The sequence below is a fragment of the Musca vetustissima genome, unplaced genomic scaffold, assembly GCF_032173495.1.
Source record: "Musca vetustissima isolate MV318-11 ecotype Yass unplaced genomic scaffold, APGP_CSIRO_Mvet_v1 utg49774, whole genome shotgun sequence".
NCBI classification, from domain to species: Eukaryota; Metazoa; Arthropoda; class Insecta; order Diptera; family Muscidae; genus Musca; species Musca vetustissima.
Window position 1 is genome coordinate 18109 of NW_026889727.1, and position 26145 is coordinate 44253.

The 26145-nt window shown below is 33.4% G+C and overlaps 1 protein-coding gene across 1 annotated transcript in view; it reads left to right on the plus strand.

Moving 5' to 3' along the window:
• Positions 1-26145, plus strand: part of LOC133337355 (protein spire-like) — a 78981-nt gene that overhangs the window by 13551 nt on the left and 39285 nt on the right. Inside the window, exons 4-8 of the mRNA XM_061545585.1 lie at positions 696-813; positions 4226-4302; positions 20574-20704; positions 21147-21258; positions 21490-21622. Coding sequence (XP_061401569.1) covers positions 696-813; positions 4226-4302; positions 20574-20704; positions 21147-21258; positions 21490-21622 — 571 coding nt within the window. The remainder of the gene's footprint in view (positions 1-695; positions 814-4225; positions 4303-20573; positions 20705-21146; positions 21259-21489; positions 21623-26145) is intronic.

Below are 26145 nucleotides of genomic sequence, written 5' to 3' on the forward strand. Positions count from 1 at the left end.
CGACCGACCGACCAAACAAATCCACCCAGCAACCAAACCCATTTGCAACTGAAACTTGTCAACACTTTGGTTTAGTTTTGGTTTGAAAATGGATCTCCAAAGATGAACTGAATGTTCCGCTACCTTAGCTACCTACAAACCTCACTATCATTACGATGATGATGACGGTGGTGGTGCTGGTGGAGATCATCATCCAATTGCATGGCTTGTTGGGGTTTCTTTAAATCATATTTCCTTGTAGTTTTGCAAAAACAAAAAAAACAACAACATGTCATTTTATTGTTTCGCTTCTGCTGCTTCTTCTTCCACATAAAAGTTTTACAAAATTACTTAATAAGTGTTAAATTACCATAAAACTATTTGTATTGTCATTTGCCACTGCATCATAGCCTCCATCCGCCACCTACCTCCTCCAGTCTCGAAGTCATCTCTCATTACCTTCAATTTGTCTTGGTTAAGGTTCTTTTTCTGTTGTTGTCATTGCTGTTGTTGTTGCCATCTACACCTGATACTCAGAACTAAAGACGTAGATTTTATGCAAGACTGGTGATCTGCAATTTTTTTTACCTTCTTCCTAACTCCGCCACTTTGTCTTTCTTTAGGTTATGTTTTTGTTTCCTGTTTTATTTTGTATTTCTCATACCTTTCTATAATTTGTTGTTTTATCTGCTTGTTCTCTTCTATCTATTTTTCAGGCCTGCAGAAATCACATAAAACCAACTGTACCTGAAGAACACTATAAAGCGGTGTGTCGAGCTTTAGTAACCGAAACCTTAGAATTGCGAATATTTTTGCAACAAGTTTTGAATAGTGGTAAGTAGCAGCTATTTTTTGTTTGTCTGTGAAAAAATGTTAAAAAAATCCAAGCCTAAAAATTGGGCTTAAAAAGGTATAAAAAACCCAATGGGCGAAGCAGTATAGTCAGACGGTGCCGACCATATGATACCTTACACAACATTCATGAAAATCGAACTTTCTATGGTTCTATATTCTGAGATTGGACTATATTTCGCTTATACTGGCACCCCATTGACCGGCTAGAGGTCAACAAATATTACTTGTCCAGATTCCCTTCACCGTGGGTTCTGTTTTGATGTTCGGCTTTCGACTCGAAAAGTACAAATAATTAAGTTTTCGGTCTACTTCATCCGAAAAATTATTATCTGAGGTCAAGCACTCCTCTTGGATATACTATCAACTTCTCGGGTCTAAGTCCTACAGGGGTAAATATATAAGCTATAGAATATAAATTTTATAATTTTTCACACAAAAGTCTGGGTCCATTTTACCCGCTAAATATTGACCTAAAGATCAAAACAGGTATGCTTATTCTTTGGCCCGATTCCCTTCTCCATGTAAAAATTCGCGATGTTTGGTCCAAAATTGCAGCCTCTAGAGCAACCAGAAAAACCAACAAAAATTCAGTATTTGGTCCATTTCAACCCCTTAAATATTAACCGATTATTACCAAAAACAATAGGGGTCTTCATTGGGCAGAACCCATCCTATATGCAAAATTTCGTGATGTTTGGTCCACAACTGTGGCCTGTATCGTGGTTACAAATTATAATGGACAGACGGACGGACACACATGTCTAGATCGACTCAGCTAGTCGAGATATGGCGATCGGTATACTTAAAGGTGGGTCTATGACCAATAATTCGCGGCTTTACAAACTCTTGGGACTATAAAAGCTATAATACCCTGACAACATAGTTGCGTAGGGTATAAAAATTAACCCTAATTTTGGTAATGAAAATTTATTTTTCAAACATCCTCAACTAAGAATTGGTCTTAAAAAGAATTTTTAAAAAATCAGTGTTAAAAGTTAGTCTTGAAAAAAATTAAATTTATTAAAAATCCATGCCCTCTACAAATGTTTAAAAAAAGCACCATGTTTTTTTTAAGCTTACAGGGAGCGGTTTACAATTCGAGAACCTACTGCAGATCTTCTATTCTTAACATTTCTCCATAAAATTTAAGTTGTATGTGTTATGAAATCTTCTTACTATAAAAAACTTTTTGAAGAAGTGTATTTGACGGTCGGTGACTAATGCCAATCATCGACGGATAACCTCAAACTAATACACCATGGCCTATCGTCGCTATCTGATATTCTATATAAAATCCATTGCAAGCGACTAAATCTAAGTTGGGCGACTCAATCTAAATTAAGACCCCACGCTAATGAATCACAAGGGCATAAGGTGCCAGACTATAAACCAATAAATTACAGCGGAACAGGAAAAATTAAAAAAATTAAAAATCACTGACATTGACATAAGATAGCGCCACCCAGAGGAAAATTGCCAAACTAAATAAACAAGGACCTCAACAACTGCACAAAAATTCAAGGAAACGTTTCTTTTAGGCAACTACAGATGCCATCCCCAATACTTAGGACCAGGCTACAGAAGACCATTTTTAAAAGCAAAGAAAAAAACCTATCGCCGAATTCACTTTGGACGCAACCCGCTGAAGTTGCAGCATTCCTAAATTTGGAGGTAGAAGATGCAGAGCCAGACGATGCATGACAAAACGACATGTATTCTGTTGCTACAACAACAACAACCATATCAGAAAATCCATCGAGGCGTTGTATCTAGGCAACGATAGGTGGCAGTCCTCAAACAGCTGAGATATGCTACAGCAGACCAATCATCCACTTAACTGGAATTAAAAAACCAATGAACTGGTTAACAAAACTAATAAAATAGCTAATCGATTAGGATCACGATGCTTTGTGGAAATCCCATCTTCCAAAGAGAAGTAACAAAAGAAAATAACGTTACGATGTAATGATGTTCGTTTGTTAACAGAATAACTCCTGACAGTTCTTCTAATAATTCCTGATGTTCTTCTAATAATAAACGGTCATGAGGAAAACACAAACTAGGAATTGTATGTCATATCGCCACTCAGAGGAGAATCGTAACCTAAATAAGCAAGGACTCCAACCACACAAAACAGGCGGGTTTTTCTTTGCAACGATAGATGGGGACGCCATCACCTAGGACAGGCTACAGCCTATTATCTACTTAACTGTAATAAAAAACAATGATGAACGAAATTATGGTCCCAATGGGGGAAACAGAAGGAAAAAGCGATGTCTTGAAGTTATGTCATTAACAAAATAACTCCCGAGAATCTTCAGCTCATAGAATACTTTCTGTTCTTCTAAAATTTTAAAAAACACTCACGAGGATAACACAAAATATAAATGTCGAGATATAGCGCCACCCGCCAGAGGAAATGGTCAATACCAAATAAGCGAGGATCCCAACCATTACTCAGAATTCAAGTATACAGTGTTTCTAGGCAACGATAGATGGCAGGCCCATCATCTAGAACAAGCTACGACGGATAAATTATCTATTTAACTGCAATAAAAACAGCAATTATTGACGAAACTGACACAAGAACGGATCGATGTTTTGTGGAATCCCTTTGGTCCCAATAGGAGAAAACAAAGTTGCGATGTTTTGATGTATATTTTTTTAAATAACTCTTAAGAGTCGTCAGACGATGGAGATAACTTCCTGTGGTCCTTCTATAGATAGAAAGCCTTCTTGTGGTTCAAATGCAGATTGTATAAAAAATGTATTTGTAATAAAAAGTGACCTGCTAATAGTCTTCTATCAGAATGATCATTTATCTTTAGAAAAATCCCGTTCAAAAATAAAAACAGAGAACTAATTAAGCAAAGACATGAGTCACATTTTTAACATAGTATTAACAGAGCTCTGTTATCATTAACATAGCTACATAAATGTAGATGATGTACCATGTTCTATGTGGATTGCCATCTAGCGCTGCCTAGAAACATCACCTGCTTGAATTAAGAGCATTGGTTCGGATCACTGCTCATGTAGCACTGTCATTTTCCTCTGGATGGCGCAATCTCCTATCATTCCTATTCTGTGTTATCCTCATGCCTAGGTTGGTTGTTAGAACATCTGGAGGGCTTCGAATACATTTCATTTGGAGGAAAATTAAAGTATCTTTCTATAAAAAATCGAAAATCACTTTGAAAGAATTATTCTTCCGAAATTCGAATCCAGAGACTCATCGACTTGTAGTCCAATAAATTTAGACGTTGCATTTATAATTTAATTTATTTATTTCCTCCTTCTTAATTATTACAAATATTCCCCCAATTAAAAATATTATTAATTAATAATATAATTAATTTTGTATTTGCATTTTCTTCCCTCCCCTTTGCAGATGCTGATAATTTACATTTAAAAGCTGATTTCCAAACATCACAGCAGGAGTTGGCCAAATTTGATTTCAATGATTGGGTAAGTACAGCGGGGAATTTTAAGTGATTTTTTATACACAATACTAAAACGAGTAAACAACCACAATAACAAAACATTAATGAACAATTTATAATAGTTAAGCCGGGGGTTTTCATAAGTGAGTCATAAATCAAAATCCTGTCTTATCCATCATTGGCGTGGTGTGGTCGTCGTCATCATCATGAATTCCAGTCATACGAAAATGAAGATTTATGGAGTGTTGTAACACACGCATGATGGGTTACGGGGAGGAAGGGAGTGAAGGTAGGGGTAAGGATGGACAACGATTTTTCTTAAATAAAATATATTAAATTCACATTGTTGTAAATTTTCAAATATTGTTTTTATTGTGTACCTTCCTCCATAAGATTAAGAGTATATTAAGTTTATATATTCTTGAGCGGAATAAACTTATATGTAGGTTTATCAAAGTATTCATATCACTATAGAACTCACAATATTTAAAATAGAGCTTCGGAATTTTTCACATACATTGCTACTACTTCTAGCATGTTTGGTATTGGAAATGAGATTAACGGTCCATATTTTGTACATAGCCTCCATGTAGCGGAACTCTCCAATATATTTGTTATATTGGGAATATCGGACTCGATTTTTAATCGAATTGACCATATATATGAGTATTTCCCAAATTTCGATATTTTGGGGATATTGGACACTTTTCTCCAAACAAATTGGGTGTAATTTTGTATTTTGGAATTCTCACGGGGTAGTTAATATTTCTACCAAAAATTGTCAATATTGGTCTAGTTTTTAGGGTAGCCCCAATAGAAGGGTATCTCCCAAATTTCGATATTTTGGGGAGCTTGAGCTCATTTTTCAACCAAATTGGCTGTAATTGAATATTTTGGATTTTCATTAGGTAAAAAATCTCTCTACCAAACATAATTAATATTGAACCACGTTTTATGGTATCCCCCATATAAAGGTATCTCCCGAATTTCGGCATTTGGGGAGCTTGGGCACAATTCTCAGCCACATTGACTGTAATTTGATTGGTTTCCAACCAGAGTGGGAAGCTTCAGTTAATTTTTCAATCAAATTGTCTGTAATTTAGTATTTTTTTTTATTGGATAGTAAATCGCCTTACTAAAAATTATGAATATCGTTCCACGTTTTGGTATAGCTTCCATACAACGGCACCTCAATTTTCGGGATTATAGGCAGAGTTATTCACCGAATTGGCTGTAATTAGGTATTTTGAATTCTTATTGAGTATCAAAACTTCATACCAAAAGCGATCAATATTGGTTCACTTTTATGGTAGTCTACATACGATGGTACCTTCCGAATTTCTGTATTTTAAGGAGCTTGAGCTCATTTCTCAACCAAATTGGCTGTAATTTGGTATTTTGGATTTTCATTGGTTAGCAAATCTTCCTACCAAAAATTATTAATATTGGTCCCCTTTTTATGATAGCCCCCATATAACGGTACCTTCCGAATTCTGAATTCTTGGGATTTTCGTAGCGTTTTTCAATCAAATTGTCTTCTTCTCCCGAATATCTATATCTATATTCTGGGGATTTTAGATGCGTTTTCAAATCCAATTATCTGCAATTTGGTATTTTGGGTTCTCATTGCATAAGAAATTGTCATACCAAAAATTATCGATATTGGTCCGCTTTTTAAGTGCGAATTTCTGTATGTTGAGGATTTTAGGTGCGTTTTCCAATCAAATTGTCTGAAATTTAGTATTTTAGGTTCTCGTATATCAAAAATAATCAATATTGGTCACCCTTTTAGGGACGACCCCATATAGGGGCACCTTTCTAATATCCTTATTCTGAGTATTTTAAGGTTCGTTTTTCATTCGAATTGTCTGCAATTTGGTCTTTTGGGTTCTCGTTGGGCAGAAAATCCCCATAACAAAAATTATCAATATTGGTTTTCATTTTAGGATAGTCCCCATATAAGGGTACCTTCCGAATATCTGTATTCTGGAGATTTTAGGCGCGTTTTTCAATCAAATTGGTTATTTTTCGATTCTCATTGGGTAGCAAATCTTCATTCCAAAAATTATCAATATTGGGAAAAGATTCAGGGTAGAGCACATATAACGGTACCTATCAATCTTCGATATTTTTGAGAGCTTGGGTACGTTTTTCATTAAAATCTCCCTACCAAAAATTATCAAGATTGGTCGACATTTTGAGGTAGTCCCCATACAGCGGTACCAGTCAATTTTCTATATTTTTGGGGGCTTAAGTAAGTTTTTGATTAAAATGTTGCTGTAATTTAGTATTTACGGTTATCATAGTGTGTCCAACCTCTCTACCAGAAATAATCAATATCGATTCACATGTTTGTATATTTCCCACATAAGGGTACCTTCCGAATTTTGATATTTTAGGATGCTGGGACACATTTTTTCAACTAACCTGACTGTACATTTTTTATTTTGTGTTCTCCCTGGGTAGCAAATCTCCCTACCAAAAATGTTCAATATAGGTCTATGTTTTCATATAGGCTAGGCATATATCGATTCCGACAAATTTTGGTATTTCGAGGATTACGAAGTGGCTGTAATTTGATACTTCTCGTCTTTGTTCAACAAAACTTCCGGCTCTAAAACTACTCTGTAGATTTTAAACCCCTACAAGTCCATACGCCTGTATCCTATTTTTACATAGTCTCCCATACAAAAAGTTCATTCATAATTTTCGGTGTTTTCAGGGTCCTAGTCCAATTTTCCGACCCGAGGTTTTGTAGTTTGGTATTTCGTTTCTCCCGGCAACAATTTGCAAAAGACATAGACCCCATATTAAAGTTCCGATTGATTTTGGATATATTGAATATCATCCACCTCATCGTGTATGTTATAATAAGTTCGACCCTGCCGAACTCAACGAAGTCGACGTGTTTTTTTTTTTTTTTTTTTTTTGTTTTTTTTGCTGGCGTTATTGTTTCGTATTTGTATTTATTGTAATGATTACCCCACATTTGGCACTCCTTGATTTAATTTTTTCATTATTTTTGTGAGGGGCTTATTTTCTTCTTCTTCGGTCTTTCACTCTTCTTTTTTCTTCGGGTAGGCTGTTTTTCCTCTCGGAGGTGGTATGATGACCTCCATTGTGGAATTCATTATCATTGTAAACTATTTATTTAACGGATTGATATGCCTTTTTATTAGTGTTACAATTTTTTTGGTGTTGGGCAGTATTGGATTGCGTGTTTTCAGGGTAAATAAATAATTTGAGTTTTTTTTTTTTTTTTCTTCGGCTCCCACCAAAATTTCTTCTCTTCGTAAAATTAAGACTGTGATTTTTATGAGACCACACGTGTCTGATGGGTCGGACTGGCGGCATATTGATATTTATTGCGTGTGTATTGTTTTGGTGATTTATTAGCCATGTGTTAAGAAGGTAATTAGGTGGGAAGGGGTGGGTATTTAATTTTATTTTTTTGCGATAAGGACATTTTTAGAACAATAAAAAAATTATTTTTCATTCGAAATAAATTCTAAGATTTTGTGGAATTTAAAAAAACGATTTGTTTTAAAATTATAAAACCCAATACACATAATTGTCAAAATTGTCATATCAATTTTTATGCCACCCAAATTTTTTCAGCCATTCGTCCCCGACCCACAATTCGTAATCTATGTCCCACTCTTTGAAAATCAATTCCCATATAAACCATGTTCACTGTGTGAACGAAAATCCATAACCAAAAACACTTTCGAACTCCTTTGAAACCGAACTTTTTGTTTTGGGATTATCTTTTCCAAAACAAAATGCTCACCATGCAACAAAAAAAATTGCCGTCAGTCTCTAGTTTTTTGGGATTGCGTAAAAATTACTGCACCGACAAAAAATAAAACAAAAATCCAACAGAATTATAATGTGCGGAATATTTGTCAACGCTCAAACCAAAACAGAAAAAAATACAATTTTCTGTATAATGCGCATGCCTGCCTGCCTGACAGCCACTCAGATTTAATGCGACGACTGCGCAAATGGCGCTCAACAAAAATGTGTCATTGTGCTTAAGAAGCAACAAAACAGAAAAAAATCAAAAAAAAAAACGTCACACAAAAGCCTGAATGCATTTCAAATAATTTTTTTATGATTATTTTGTACGGTTATGAGCTTTGAAAAAAAATCAAAAAACAAAAAAAAACTGACAGGCAAAATAATATCTCATGTGGCAGTAATTTTTGTGACAGGTTTCTGTTTAACCTTTCAATGGATTTTATAATATGGGGGTCTATTTGGGACCACGATAAAACCCTTGGTGAACATCTTCAAAACATTTTTTTTTTAAGATCCACGTCTTGTGTACTTACTTACTTAGCTAGCATGTGACAGAACTTTCGTTCCAAAAGCCGTGCTTAAAAAATATTTACAGGCGCGTCGGTCTTTTGCGCAACTTTTCCAATTTGAAAGACCACATTCGGCAATGTTGTCTTCCACTTGATATTTCAATCTGCTTTGTGAATGCCTTCCGTCTATCACAACATGATCAATTTGATTTCTCGTTGCTTGATCAGGACAGATCCAGGTGGCATTGTGTATATCGAGATGCTTGAATCTGGTGCTACTAACTACTATGTTTTTTGCTGCCGCGAAGTCAATCAAGCTCATGCCGTTGTCGGATGTTTCTTCATGAAGGCTGAATTTTCCGTCGGTGGGGCGAAAGATATTTTCCCTTCCGATTTTTGCATTAAAATCTTCTAGCAGAATTTTAATGTCATGGCCAGGGCAACGGTGATATGCTGTTTCTAGGCGCTCGTAAAATATGTCTTTGGTCTGTTCATCTTTATCTTCGGTCGGATCATGGGCGCAAATGAGACTGATGTAGAAGAACTTCGCTTTTATACGGATTATAGCAATTCGCTCATCTACTGGAGTGAATCTGGAGACGAGGACTTTTCTGCTCCTATTAACCATAAATCCGCAGCCAAATTCATGTCTCGTTTCATGGCCGCTATAATACAGGGCCCTTGTTTATAGGCCTTAAAAAATATTTTTTAAAAAAATCCACGCCTTAGAAAAATTATAAAATCCACGCCTATTTATAGATATTAAAAAAAAATTTTTTAACAAATCCACCCCTTAAAAAAATTATAAAATCCACGCCTATTTATTGACATTAAAAAAATATTTCTTTAAAAATTACACGCCTTAAAAAAATTCTAAAATCCACGCCTATTTATTGACATTAACAAAAATATTTTTTAAAAAATCCACGCCTGTCTATAAGCCTTGAAAAAATATTTTTAAAAAATCCATGCCTATATATAGGCCTTGAACATTTTTTTAAAACATCAAATTTTTAAATAAAAATCGACGCCTCTTTATATACCTTGAAAAATATTTTTTTTTTATTCCTGGTGATCTAAGGGTTAATTTTAATCTTTTGTGGGTTGAATTTTACTTTTTGGACCAATCACTACTTTGGCCAATTTGGTTGACTGTCGGTGGTTCACTGGCTCTGCAGCTTGTTTGTCAGTTTTGGGGTGATTATGCGCTTTGCTGCATTTTACATAATTTGCATAAATTATTTCAAGAAAACACAAAGAAAATTGTAATTCGTCTTTTGATAAAAATAATATTTTTTTGATAGCTCTTGTTACACAATTCCCAAATAATAACGAACGAAATGGAAACTATAGCCATCATCGTCATCCTCAACCGGTTATGATTTTGTTTGCACATGCATTTAGTCGGATTCGTGCGTTTAGCATAAAGTTATGGGGCAGGTTATGCAGCTCATGAGGAGGTTGGTTTGAAAGGCTTAACAAGGGAAATATGTGACACAGATATAAGGCGAATATCCTTCGACCATCTAAGGAGCATGATGACCTCTTTTAATGAAAAAAACAACTATTTTTATATAGGAGAAAACTAGGTGAATTTTTACAATGGTAGACCATGCGATCCTCTTGCTATAAAAAACCGGCGTGTACTTCTTTTTAAGTTCTGGCAATAGCAGACCAAATAGTCTTGTTCATATACAAGGCCAAGTGGCCTTCGATTAATGGCTTCATCACCTAATACCCCACTCACTTTCCCCCCCCCCCTCTCTCTCTCTCTCTCTCTCACTCCCTCTCTCTCTCTCTCTACATCCTGGTTTATTGTTTATTTACATAAAAAATTGAAAACTGTAAAAAAATTGAAATGATTTCAAATCACTTAATTTGTATAATGATAAGTAATTGGCGATTAGCGGAATTGAGCGCGGAATTACTATAAACAAGCTAACATTTATTTCACTTTTTCATTTCTATTTCTACTACTGGTGTTGGTGGTTGGGGAAAAATAAAGTGAAATTATTTTCTATTTCACTTTTTACCGCATTAATGTTCGGATAATAGGCATTTCAATTTCTATATCCAATTTAGTGGCAATGAAAAACAAAAAATTACATTTCACTCAGATATAATATCAATAATTTCCGCAACGGCAGTAAAAAGAGAGGAGGTAGTGAGGGAAGGGGATTTAACAAATATTTTTTAAGCATCTACACAAGAAATGGAGGCGTGGATTTTTTAAAAAAATATTATTTAAGGTTCTCCAAGAGGCGTGGATTTTTAAAAAATATTTTTATGGTTCTCCAAGAGGCGTGGATTTTTAAAAAAAATATTTTTATGGTTCTCCAATAGGCGTGGATTTTTTAAAAAAATATTTTTAAGGTCCTCCAATAAGGCGTGGATCTTTTTAAAAAAATATTTTTAAGGTCCTGCATAAGGCGTGGATTTTTTAAAAAATATTTTTAAGGTCCTTCAAAAGGCGTAGATTTTTTAAAAAAATATTTTTATGGTCCTTCAAAAGGCGTGGACTTAAAAATATATTTTAAGGTCCTTCAAAAGGCGTGGATTTTTGAAAAAATATTTTTAAGGTCCTTCAAAAGGCGTGGATTTAAAAAAAAAATATTTTTAGGGTTCTCCAAGAGGCGTGGATTTAAAAAAATATATATTTTTTTGGGAACCATGAGAAGGTGTGGATTTAAAAAAAAAAATATTTTTAGGGTTCTCCAAGAGGCGTGGATTTAAAAAAAAAATATTTTTAGGGTTCTACAAGAGGCGTGGATTTTTAAAAAATATTTTTAAGGTTCGGGTATTATAGTTTTGTGCAGCCCCAAGTTTGTAATGCCGCGAAATATTAACCCTAGACCCACCTTTAAGTATACCAATCGTAATATCTCGACTAGCTGAGTCGATCTAGATATGTGTGTCCGTCCGACCGTCCGTCTGTCCATTATAATTTGTAAACACGATACAGGCCACAGTTATGGACCAATCTTCACGAAATTTTGCATGTAGGATGGATTCGGCCCAATGAAGACCCCTATTGTTTTTGGTAATAATCGCTTAATATTCAGGGGACGAAATGGACCAAATACTTAATTTTTGTCGGTTTTTCTGGACGCTCCAGATGCCGCAATTATAGCTCGAACATCGCGAAAACTTTACATAGAGAAGAGGATCAGGCCGACGAATAAGCATGCCTGTTTTGACAAAGATCGGTCATATTTAGCGGGTCAAATGGACCCCGACTTTTGTGTGAAAAATGAAAAAAATTGTATTCCTTTGGCGTATATATTTACGCATGAAGGACATAGGCCCGAAAAGATGATAGTATATCCAAAAGGAGTGGTTGACTTTAAATTGATACCAATTATATTGCTGTATGTACTCGGATGTGGAAGTTACACGTAAATATTTACTGGAGGTTATGTATTCAGATATTATTTAATAAACCATTACCACACTAGAGAGCGGAAATATAGCGTTGATCGCTTTGAAATATTCCATGAGGTTCCAGTTATGGTCAAGGACAACGCCTATAATTTTCTCTGATGATCAGATAATAATTTTGGGATGAAGTGGACCGACAAATTATTTTTTTCGGTTTTTTCGATTCGACATCTAGGCTGCAATTATAAGCGGAACATCACAACACAACCCACGGTGAAGGGAATATGGACAAGTAATTAGAAGGGCTATACTTAAAATTTTGTAATATTCGGAAAATATGTCAGTGTAAGGAAGAGGTAATGTTGACCTCTAATCGGGCAAGAGGGAGCAACTATCGGGAAATATTACCCAGGCTCGGAATAAAAACCCGCAGAAAGATAGAGGTATGTGGTAATATCGTATGGTCGGCCCGTCCGTTTAAAAAAAAATAATTTTTAATGTTCAGAATAAGGTGTGGATTTAAAAAAAAATAATTTTTAAAGATCCTCAAGGCGGATTTAAAAAAATATGTTTAAGTTACTACAAAAGGAGTAAATTTTTAAAAACATATTTTTAAAGAATCTAAATACGCGTGGATTTAAAAAAAAAATATGGATCTACACATGGCGTGGATTTTCTAAAGATTTACACAAGGCAAGGATTTGAAAAACATTTAAGCATCCACACAAGGCTTGGATTTTTTAAAAAATATTTTTTCAAAGATTTTTTATGCGGAACGGAACACCATCATATGTAGCTTTCCAATATCATTGAAATCTACCAATCGCTGTTTGTTTCCCCCTTTTATCCAATACTCAGTGGACAGTAGACCACAGTTAATCATTTAAAATGCAATAAAAAAGTGATCGGACTTTTTTTACAACAAAAAAAAATCAACAATATATTCAACATTCGCCAGCCGACACATTACAATAATAATAAACAGCTTCCGTATGGGGAATTGTAACGCAAAAGGAGCGGATCACCGGCACAAGCTAAGCTGAGTTAGGTTAGAAAAGCAATAGGAAGACAACAAACACGACGAAGCTGAAGAATAAATGTTTAAAATCTGGTTATGGCTGAAGAAAGGCTTAATGCAACTTGTTGTTGTTGTTGTATGACATACATAAATAATAAAATTGTTTGAAATTAATGCAAACCAAATCCCAACTTCGTTCACACTCAAGTGCTAATGGTGAAGGCAACAGTAGGAACAACAGCAACAACCAATGCAATGCCAAACAATTGCCGTTAAATCTCTTGCAACATTTTAGCCACCACAAAAGAAAAAAACAATAGGAACAACAATCGCGATCGTTAAACGCATCAGCTAACACACATAAATCGTGTACTGCTCTCTGCCAGTTGCATGGTGGCATGCGGCAATTGCCGTTATTACCTGGCAACGCCTTGATGCCCAACATTTGCTAGCATGGGGGAATCCAATAAAAACAAATGAAAACAGTAACAAAAACTTATTTGAATTTTTAATTAGAAACTGGTATGGATCTTAAAAAAATATTTTTTTATAAAATCCACGCCTTCAAAGGATCCTCAAAAAATTTTTTTTTAAATCCACGCCTTGAAAGGATCCTCAAAAAATATTTTTTTTTAAATCCACGCCTTGAGAGGATCCTCAAAAAAATATATTTTTTTAAATCCACGCCTTGAGAGGATCCTCAAAAAAATATATTTTTTTTAAAAATCCACGCCTTGAGAGGATACTCAAAAAAATATTTTTTTTAAACATCCACGCCTTGAGAGGATCCTCAAAAAAAAATATATTTTTTAAAATCCACGCCTTGAAAGGATCCTCAAAAAATATATATTTTTTAAAATATCCACGCCTTCAGAGGATCCTCAAAAAAATATATTTTTTAAATCCACGCCTTGAAAGGATCCTCAAAAAAATATTTTTTTTTTAAAATCCGCGCCTTGAGAGGATCCTAAAAAAATATATATTTTTTAAAAAATCCACGCCTTGAAAGTATCCTCAAAACAAATATTTTTTTAAAAAATCCACGCCTTGAAAGTATCCTCAAAACAAATATTTTTTTAAAAAATCCACGCCTTGAAAGGATCCTCAAAAAAAATATTTTTTTTTTAACAATCCACGCCTTGAAAGGATCCTCAAAAAAAATATTTTTTTTTAACAATCCACGCCTTGAAAGGATCCTCAAAAAAAATATTTTTTTAAAAAATCCACGCCTTGAAAGGATCCTCAAAAAATATATTTTTTTTAAAAAATCCACGCCTTGAAAGGATCCTCAAAAAATATATTTTTTTTATAAAATCCACGCCTTGAAAGGATCCTCAAAAAAAAATATTTTTTAAAAAATCCACGCCTTGAAAGGATCCTCAAAAAATATATTTTTTAAAAAATCCACGCCTTGAAAGGATCCTCAAAAATATATATATTTTTTAAAAAGTTCACGCCTTGAAAGGATCCTCAAAAATATATATATTTTTTAAAAAGTCCACGCCTTGAGAGGATCCTCAAAAAAATATGTTTTTAAAGTCCACGCCTTGTGAGAATCCTCAAAAAATATTTTTTTAAATCCACGCCTTGTGTGGATCTTGAAAAAATACTTTTTTTTAAATCCACGCCTTGTATGGATCTTTGAAAAAAATATTTTTTTAAATACACGCCTTCTTTAAAAAAATCAATTCGTATAGGTTCAAGTACGTTATAAAAATCGGTCTTGCCTAAAATTGCGGAACAATTAGTTAAACAAAAAAAAAAACACAAGCCCTTTTTTACCACACTCCGTTTAGCATGCGTTAACATGCTATAAGGAACACATACAGATACCAAAAACAATAGAAATTAACAACAACAACAATAGCACTTGTGGCATAGCCATGTGCCACATTCAATTACATCATATCCTGTCTCTCAACATAACCTCTCTTAACTTAACAAAAGGTGCTGATGTTTCAAAATACCCAGAAACCAACAAAATAAAAAAAACAACAACAAAAACAAACAATCTGCCCAAAATATTACTGCACCATCCACCACAAACGATCATGCCTTACTTCATTTGCCGAACTTTAGTTTTTTTCTTTCTTTTTTGGAGGGGTACTTTGTTTTTGGCCATTTGATCGGATTGTAACAATCCAATCATTGTTTGGTGGACCATCGTAACAACGAAGCCACCAATCTCCAATCACTGACGTACCTATTCGCCGTCATCCCTCCACATGTGTTGAAATTGTTTCAAAATTTGCATTTTATGTTGAAATCATGTTAGAAATATACCTGAACTCTTGGCTATTTGAAAAAAAAATTAACAAAAAAAACAGAAAAACGATGTAAATGGTTTCCTGATTGTTGCGGGATGTTATGCATGGGCGACCATGCAACCATATTGTCGATTCTTTCCATGAGGCGAAGCGTTTGCCCTTTTAGGTTGTTTTATGTTGCGTATTATATTATCGGCGAACAGAGGATTTTTTCAGAAAAAAAAATCTCTTATGTAACTTTATTAAAAGCAATGGAAATTTTCAAAATTTTAAACAATATTCTTTAAAGAGTTCACGCCTAATAATAGGCCTTAAAAAAATATTCTTTAAAAAATCCACGCCTAATAATAGGCCTTGAAAAAATATTCTTTAAAAAATCCACGCCTAATAATAGGCCTTGAAAAAATATTCTTTAAAAAATCCACGCCTAATAATAGGCCTTGAAAAAATATTCTTTAAAAAATCCACGCCTAATAATAGGCCTTGAAAAAATATTCTTCAAAAAATCCACGCCTAATAATAGGCCTTGAAAAAATATTCTTTAAAAAATCCACGCCTAATAATAGGCCTTGAAAAAATATTCTTTAAAAAATCCACGCCTAATAATAGGCCTTGAAAAAATATTCTTTAAAAAATCCACGCCTAATAATAGGCCTTGAAAAAATATTCTTTAAAAAATCCACGCCTAATAATAGGCCTTGAAAAAATATTCTTTAAAAAATCCACGCCTAATAATAGGCCTTGAAAAAATATTCTTTAAAAAATCCACGCCTAATAATAGGCCTTGAAAAAATATTCTTTAAAAAATCCACGCCTTATAATAAGCCTTGCAAAAAATTCACTCCTAATAATAGACCTGGAAAAAATCCACGCCTAATAATAGTCCTTGAAAAAAATCCACGCCTAATAATAGGCCTTGAAAAAAATCCACGCCTAATAATAGGCCTTGAAAAAAATCCACGCCTAATAATAGGCCTTGAAAAAAATCCACGCCTAATAATAGGCCTTGAAAAAAATCCACGCCTAATAATAGGCCTTGAAAAAAATCTACGCCTAATAATAGGCCTTGAAAAAATATTCTTTAAAAAAACCACGCCTTGTAAAGACCTCGAAAAAATATTCTTTAAAAATCCACGCCTTGTATGGACCTCGAAAAAATATTCTTTAAAAATCCACGCCTTGTATGGACCTCGAAAAAATATTCTTTAAAAATCCACGCCTTGTATGGACCTCCAAAAATTATTCTTTAAAAATCCACGCCTTGTATAGACCTCCAAAAAATATTCTTTAAAAATCCACGCCTTGAATAGACTTCGAAAAAATATTCTTTAAAAAATCCACGCCTTGAAGAGACTTCGAAAAAATATTCTTTAAAAAATCCACGCCTTGAATAGACTTCGAAAAAATATTCTTTAAAAAATCCACGCCTTGAATAGACTTCGAAAAAATATTCTTTAAATAATCCACGCCTTGAATATATTTCGAAAAAATATTCTTTAAAAAATCCACGCCTTGAATATATTTCGAAAAAATATTCTTTAAAAAATCCACGCCTTGAATATATTTCGAAAAAATATTCTTTAAAAAATCCACGCCTTGAATATATTTCGAAAAAATATTCTTTAAAAAATCCACGCCTTGAATATATTTCGAAAAAATATTCTTTAAAAAATCAACGCCTTGAATATATTTCGAAAAAATATTCTTTAAAAAATCCACGCCTTGAATATATTTCGAAAAAATATTCTTTAAAAAATCCACGCCTTGAATGGACTTCGAAAAAATATTCTTTAAAAAGTCCTCTAAAAGTATTCTTTAAATAATCCACGCCTTGTGTTGGTCCTCCAAAAAATATTCTTTAAAAAATCCACGCCTTGAATATACTCCGAAAAAATATTCTTTAAAAAATCCACGCCTTGAATATACTTCGAAAAAATATTCTTTAAAAAATCCACGCCTTGAATATACTTCGAAAAAATATTCTTTAAAAAATCCACGCCTTGAATATACTTCGAAAAAATATTCTTTAAAAAATCCACGCCTAATAATAGGCCTTGAAAAAATATTCTTTAAAAAATCCACGCCTTGAATATACTTCGAAAAAATATTCTTTAAAAAATCTACGCCTAATAATAGGCCTTGAAAAAATATTCTTTAAAAAATCCACGCCTAATAATAGGCCTTGAAAAAATATTCTTTAAAAAATCCACGCCTTGTAAAGGCCTCGAAAAAATATTCTTTAAAAAATGCACGCCTTGAATAGACTTCGAAAAAATATTCTTTACAATATCCACGCCTTGTTTTGACCACCAAAAAATATTCCTTAAAAAATCCCCGCCTTGTAAAAACCTCTAAAAAATATTCTTTAAATAATCCACGGCTTGTGTGGACCTCCAAAAAATATTCTTTAAAAAATCCACGCCTTGTTTGGACCTCCAAAATATATTCTTTTAAAAAATTATTTAACCTTAAAAGAAATGCGAATGACACACAATTTTTTATTTCGAATTTTAGATTATCAATAATTATAAACAAAAAAATTGATTTCATTATCATATCTATTATGGCTTAATTGATGGCACAAAGACGTCATCGAACACGAAAAAAATTTCAGTGCTGCCAAGTTTTTTGGAAATCGTCTTTCGATTTTAAAAATTCACCTCTCACACTTCACTCGTGTAATTAGATTTATTTTCTTTCTAATGACAAATCTATTTTTTTTTTGTTGGTTGATTTTTGATATTGAACGCAATTTATTGAAGTAGTTCTTGTTGTTGCTGTAATACTATTATTAATAGCGATAAGGGGGCCATTTAATAACAAAACTTGTACTTTTTATTGTACTCGAAAGAAAAACAACAACAATATTGAAAACCGATAACCAACCGTTTCAAGTGTTTAAGTTTACATTCTATTATTATTGTTGTTGTAGTCGATATTTTACTACTATAAATAATTTAATAGTATACTATAGTTTACTGTAACAACCACCCAGACAATAGAGAACAATGACAAATCGAATGGAGGAACATTTTAATTATAGAAAATAAAAAATATATAGAAATTATCTATTTGAAACAAATTTATTTTTTATTACCAGAAAAAGGCAATTGAAAACTGTAGGAAAATCCAAACATTTTTATTGTCTTTTTATGATTTTTTAAAAACTATTTTTTGGGTCATACACAAGGCGTGGATTTTTTAAAGATTATTTCGGATTTTTATACCCTTCACCACACTGTGGTACAGGGTATTATGTCTTTGCGCATATGTTTGTAACAGGCATAAATAATCGAGATAGACCCATGGTTACTTTAGAGAATATGCATAGAATCATTTTCTGAGTCGATTTATGCATGTCCGTCCGTCTGTCCATGTTAAATAAACAAAGTACAGGTCGCATTTATGATCCGAATTGGATGTGGTTTGTTTGGCCCAAGGACGAACCCTATTGAAATTGGGAAATATCGGTTCAGATTTATATATATATATATATATATATTCGTCCGATTTGAGGTAAATGGTGTACCAAAGTCCTTATATATGTTTCGATTTGCACGAAATTTGGCACAGCGTAATGAATAAGGTCTAGAATGATGTGTGTTAAGTTTCGTGAAAATCGGTTCAGATTTAGATATAGCTCCCATATATATCTTCGTCCGATTTAAGGTAAATGGTATACCAAAGTCCCCATATATGTTTGGATTTGCACGAAATTTGGCACAGCGTGATGAATAAGGTGTAGAATGATGTGTGTTAAGTTTCGCGAAAATCGGTTCAGATTTAGATATAGCTCCCATATGTAGTTTCGCACGATTTAAGTATATAGTCCACTAAAGACCCTGGAAATCTTTTGATTTGCACGAAATTTGGCACAGCGTAATGAATAAGGTCTAGAAAGATGTGCGTTAAGTTTCGTGAGAATCTGTTCAGATTTAGATATAGCTCCCATATATATCTTCGTCCGATTTAAGGTAAATGGTATACCAAAGTCCTTATATATCTCGCGATTTGCATGAAATTTGGCATAGCGTACTGAATTAAGTCTAGAATGATGTGTGCAAGGTTTCATGAAATCGGTTCAGATTTAGATATAGCTCCCATGAATATTTTCGTCCGATTTTATGTAAATGGTGTCCAAAGTCCCTATATATCTTTCGATTTGCACGAAATTTGGCACAGCGTAATGAATAAGGTCTAGAAAGATGTGTGTTAAGTTTCGTGAAAATCGGTTCAGATTTAGATATAGATCCCATATATATCTTCGTCCGATTTAATGTAAATGGTGTACCAAAGTCCCCATATAACTTTCGATTTGCACGAAATTTTGGCACAGCGTAATGAATAAGGTCTAGAATGATGTGTGTTGAGTTTCGTGAAAATCGGTTCAGATTTAGATATAGCTCCCATATATATTTTCGTCCGATTTGAGGTAAATGGTGCACCAAAGTCCCTATATATATTTTGATTTGAACGAGTTTTGAATTAAGTCTAGAATGATGTTACTAAGCTTCGTGAAAAGATTCATAGCTAGGCCGATTGACACTACGTACTGAAGTAATATTAGTAATTAATCTCTGGCAAGTTTCCCTGAGATATAGATATATAATAAAAACGCGACGTCTATTAGGATACATATATGGAATATACCCAAAGTGTTGAAGGGTTTCATTCATTTCGGCCCAGTCCGACTTTACTACTTTCCTTACTGGTTTAAAACATAATTTTAGGGTCATACACAAGGCGTAGATTTTTTAAAACATATTTTTAGGGTCATACACAAGGCGTAGATTTTTTAAAACATATTTTTAGGGTCATACACAAGGCGTTGGTTTTTTTGAAACATATTTTTAGGGTCATACACAAGGCGTAGATTTTTTAAAACATATTTTTAGGGTCATACACAAGGCTTGGATTTATTAAAACATATTTTTAGGGTCATGTACAAGGCTTGGATTTATTAAAACATATTTTTAGGGTCATGTACAAGGCTTGGATTTATTAAAACATATTTTTTAAGTATCCACACAAGTCTCGAATTCAGAATTTGAAAAAAATCGTTGTGAATTTCGTACTGATTTTTTTATATTTCAATTTATTTTTGTATTTGCCAAATATAAAAATACTGCTTTAGCAAGAGCTGCAAATATGGAGGGCAATACAAGTAGGTTTTTATTTCCAGCCACCAAAAACAATAGCATGAATTATTTTTTTTAATACTGCTGCATGTTTGTGCTTGCTTCGATGTCTCTAATTGTATTTTTTTAAATTTCTTTGTATATATTCACTAATAAAAATATTTTTTTATTGTTTTATTTTACAGGCCCGCTTCTGGGTACAGGTCATTGATGAGCTGCGGCGTGGTGTACGCCTAAAGAAGGCCAACTATGAACGAGCACCCATCGAATATGAATTGACACCGTATGAAATACTAATGGAGGATATCAGATCCAGGTTGGTAAAATTGAAAAAATATATGGTATTAAAAATAATTTTTTTAAAAATTAAAAACAATTTTTTTAAAAATTAAAAATAATTTTTTTAAAAATTAAAAATAATTTTTTTAAAAATTAAAAATAATTTTTTTAAAAATTAAAAATAATTTTTTTAAAAATTAAAAATAATTTTTTTAAAAATTAAAAAAAATTGTTAAATATTAACATTTAAAGATATAAATATTTCGATACTAAATATGTTCCCAATATTTTATTTGCCATCAAAACGAGAGAACATTGACGTTTGCTCTAATTTGTATGGCATATCGAATCGATTTCCCCATGCCTATAAATTAGTGTCAATATAGGTCGTTACTATTGTTTTATTTTCCCCTCTCTCTCTCTCTCTTATATCTTTTTTTAATGATTTTTTTGTTTTTTCTCTTAATTTTTATTTCCAGAAAATATCAATTACGCAAAGTTATGGTTAATGGTGATATTCCTCCACGCGTGAAAAAAGATGCTCATGCTCTGATATTAGATTTTATTCGGTCACGGCCGCCTTTAAAGAAGGTTAGTTGAACAACAGCAACAACAAAATGCGCTATTTAATTTTTATTAAAAAAATAGTTTTTAACTATCTGTCTAGTCATTGTAAAAATAGCTGTTTAAAACGACGTGGTAATAGATATTTATGCATGCTTTATCTTGAATTTTCTGAAATATTTTTTTCATTATTATTTTAATTTTTATTTTAATTTTTATTATTATATATTTTATTATACATTTTTTTAATTTCTGTAGGCATCGGAACGTCAACTCCCACCACCCATCAAGCGAACACCATCACCCCGTGAACAGTTGATGGATTCAATACGCAAGGGACGTAAATTAAAACACATACCATCGCCAACATTGCCCCGCCTTAAAGATCGATGTAAGTACTCCCCACATTTTTTTAATTTATTTTTATATTTATTAAAAACCCATTTTAATTATAGAGGCAAAACTTAATGCATGAATGACAAATTTCAATTCAAATATCAAGTCCTTATTTGAAAAAATCCAAAAAAATTGAAAAAGAAATCCTAACCTCAAAAAATATTAAATCCATATTTATTGAATTAAAGCGTTGTTTACAAAAGAGGGGCGTTGAAAAATTGATGATGTAAAATTAGCTGATGGGAGATCTTAAAGATGAACAAAGGGGAATATGTATCGAAGAGCTGGAGGTAGTCTTTTAAAGACGAGCTGAATAGATCCTTCAGATGAAGCTCTTTGTAGGCGAGCGTAAGGAAGCCTTTATAGAATATCGAAAGGGATTTCTTATAGACAATCTGAAGGGAATCTTTATAGAAGAACCAATTGGAGGCTACTATAGACCAGCAGAATAAAGTCTTTATAGAGAAGCGGAGGGGTGTATTTCTCGGGGTTACACATGCAACTTTTGTAAGCAACTCTCCTGAGTACTTAGAAGAGAGAGGTATAAAAAGTGACAAGGGGGAAGAAATTCAAAAGAGAATCGAAGAGAGCAGCACCAGAGTTGCTTATGTAAACCCAGACTTTACAGAAGAGCGGAATGGAGTCTCTATAGATAAAAAATTACAGCCAATTCGATTGAAAATCTACCCAACCGACTCAAATAACGAATTTTCAGAGATACTCTTATATGGGGCCCGCCCTAAAAAGTCAACCAATATTCATAATTTGTGGTGAGAACATTTTATATATGGGGCCCGCCCTAAAAGTCAACCAATATTCACAATTTGTGGTGAGAACATTTTCTAGCCCAGGAGAACCCAGAATACGAAATTTCAGCCAATTCAACTGAAAAACGTGCTCAAGCTCCCCAAAATAGCGCAATTTGGAAGGTACCGTTACATGGAGCCTACCATAAAAAGTGGACCAATATTTATAAATTTTGGTGAGACGATTTTCTAGCCCAGGAGAACCAAAAATACCAATTTTCAACCAATTCGGTTGAGAAATGTTCCCAAGCACCCCACAATCAGAGGTACTCTTATATGAGACCTACCCTAAAAAGTGGACCAATATTGATAATTTTTGGTAGGAAGATTTGCTACCCAATGAGAACCCAATATACTAAATTTCAGCCAAATCGGTTGAAAAACGTACCCAAAATAACGAAATTTGGGAGGTACTGTTCTAACCTAAAAAGTGGACTAATATTGATCGTTATTGGTAAGGAAATTATCTACCCAATGAGAACCCAAAATAACAAATGTTTGTACGGTACCGTAAATGGGTCCTATCTTGAAAAGTGGACCAATATTGGTCATTTTTTGTAAGATGATTTTCTAACCCAGGAGAACCCAAAGTGCCAAATTCCAACCAACTTGGTTGAGAAGTGTTCCCAGGCAACCCAAAATATCGGCATTTTGGAAGTACCGTTCTTGAAAAGTGGATCAATATTGATATTCGGGTAATAAAACCGGTTTTAATACCTTATATGCATGACATAAGAAACCTAATGAACAAGCGCGCTGAATTTATGGAACCAGACTATTTGGAGTACCGGTTTTCTAAAAATTTTGAACCGTGGACCAATTTTGAAAAGTGGACCAATATTGATATTCGGGCAATAAAACCGGTTTTAATACCTTACATGCATACCATCAGAAAGATAGTAAACAAATGTGCTTATTTTATTGAACCAGATTATTTCCAGTAAGAAAGAACCGGTTTTCAAAAATTTTTGAACCGGATATTCGGGTAATAAAACCGGTTTTAATTCCTTATATGCATGACATAAGAAACCTAATGAACCAGCGCGCTGAATTTATGGAATCAGACTATTTCGAGTACAAAAAACCCGGTTTTCTAAAAATTTTGAACTGGATATTCGGGTAGTAAAACCGGTTTTAAAAACTTATATGCATATCATTAGAAATCTAATAAACAATAATGTAATTTATTGAACCAGATTATTCCAAAGATGAATGAACCGGTTTTCTAAAATTTTTAAACCGGATATTCAGGTAATAAACCCGGTTTTATACATTATATGCATACCATTAGAAAGCTAATAAACAAACGCTCAAAATTTATTGAACCGGTCTATTTCGAGGAAGAAAGAACCTGTTTTCTAATTTTTTTAACCGGATATTCGGGTAGTAAAAACGGTTTTAATACCTTTTATGCTTACCATTAGAAACCTAATTAACAAACGCACTAAATTTATTGAGCCGGATTATTTCGAGTAAGAAAGAACCGGTTGCAAGAATTTTTGTACCGGATATTCGGGTAGTAAATCCGTTTTAAATACCTAAAATGCAAGCTAATAAACAAAGGCGCTAAATGTATTGAACCGGACTAATTTGAGGAAGGAAGAACCGGGTTACTTAACATTTTGAACCGGATATTCGGGTAATAACATCGGCTTTAATTCTTTTTATGGAAAACATTAGCAAGCTAATGAAACAAACACGCTAAATTTATTGAACCGGTCAATTTCGAGTAAGAAAGAACCGGTTTTCTAAAAATGTTGAACCAGATATTTAGGTAACAAACCCGGTTTTAATACCTTATATGCATATCATTTGAAAGCTAGTAAACAAATGTGGTAATTTTTATTGAACCGGACTATTATCGGTTTTATTATCCGAATATTCGGTTCGAAAAATTTTAAAAACCGGTTCTTTTTTTCTATTTTTTTCAGTTTTTCTTAACTATATATGTTTGTAGAAAATAATTAAAATGAATCCGATAGTTCTTCAAAACAAAGAATAGTTACGGAATATATAGAAATACCTACATATAGGTAAACTTGACATGATACGGGTGAACTTGAGATTAAACCTTTAAAACGTTAACATATCGATTTCTTGTCTTGGAGACCCCATCTAAAATCGTATGAACAATATTTTTATAGAACATTGCGGGGAAAAAAAATCACATGTTGTCATAATTTTAGACCGGTTCAATAAATTAAGGACGAAAAGGATGCATAAATAATTCAGTTAGAACGGCTAAATGTTCTACAAAAAAAGTCCTCATTCGATTTTACCGAAGAAATGTATTGGCAAAAAATTCATACAATAACTACAAATCAAGATATAAAGCTATCAGTTCATGTATAACAGGATCTCCAGCCCAAAAAGTAATCACACCATATCTCCGAACTTTGACCTATGGCGATTTTTTTCTTCTATGGGTTTTTCATATGCTCACCAATGACTTTCATACCCAATAGGAATTTTCTGAGAGACTTGATGAGTCAATATGGAATTTTAATCTGCTACAAATTAAATTTCATTTGCCAGGACCCCCACACCCTACATCCAAGGCTGCAGGATATAAAATAAAAACTTGTTTCTTGATATGTATTTAAATTTTAATATTCAAATAATTATTATTTACTTGAAATGTCATAAATGTCCTTGAAATCGAATAGAAATTTAAATTTAAATTACCTTGAAGAAACGCACGCATCCCACACCAATCACCAAGGGTTAACTTTTAAAAATGTCCTTAATAGAAGAAAAGAAAACCGGACACGACAAGTATGAAATCCTCCGCAAGACATTTCACCCACAAGTTGGCTGTTACAACGATAAAGTGGAACATAGGTCCTTCGAACATTTCATTACTCTCCTAAGTAAGGGGTCTGTCACACATCCTGACAGGGTTCGAAGGACATCCTCATAATAATATACTCAGCTGCGATGTAAACCTCAAAACAACTCCGGTGGACTTCGTTCGTTATAACCCTGTTGAATTGTATACGATTACATTTTTCAATTTTCTTTTTGTTGTTGTTATTGTTTCTCCGAATATTTAAAATACCCCGCTGCTCCTGCTATTGGTAAATGACATCATTTTGACAATCTCACGGAAGCCAATTTCCGCAAAGAAACCAAAAAAAATCAACGATTTGGAAAAATAAAGTTCAATTTCGTTTGTTGTAATTTTCACAAACAAAAAAACAACAACAAAATACAAAAAAATATTCAAGGTGCATTCATTGTTTAAATGCAATTAACAAAAAAAACAACAACAACAACTCCTCAAACTGCCAAAAACCCCAGGGACGTTAAAGTGAAACAGTTCCTCAGCATTGTGGCGGTATGGATGGTTGGGGTGGGCTGCCAACTGCCTTGCCGGGTGGCTGCTGGCTGTTGTTTTCAAGCCAACTGATGTCAATTGGCGATAAGCTGCAGCATTGTTTTTTTCCACCAACAACAATAACAGCAAAAAATGCAAAGATTTCCATTGGAATTTTCACACCTTGTGCCACGAGATCCGGTGAGCAACTTAGCAACCTTGCAGGTAACAACCAAACAACAACAACTGTTGTATTTTCCACATTTGTTGTAAATGCGTTGGTTTTCGTGTTGTTTGTTGTTGTGGTTGGTGGGAGTGAAATTTTTTAATTTCAAGTCAATTTGGTTTCCTCCTCTCCTCAAAATTGTTTTCGGAAGGAAGGAAGGCGAACAGGCA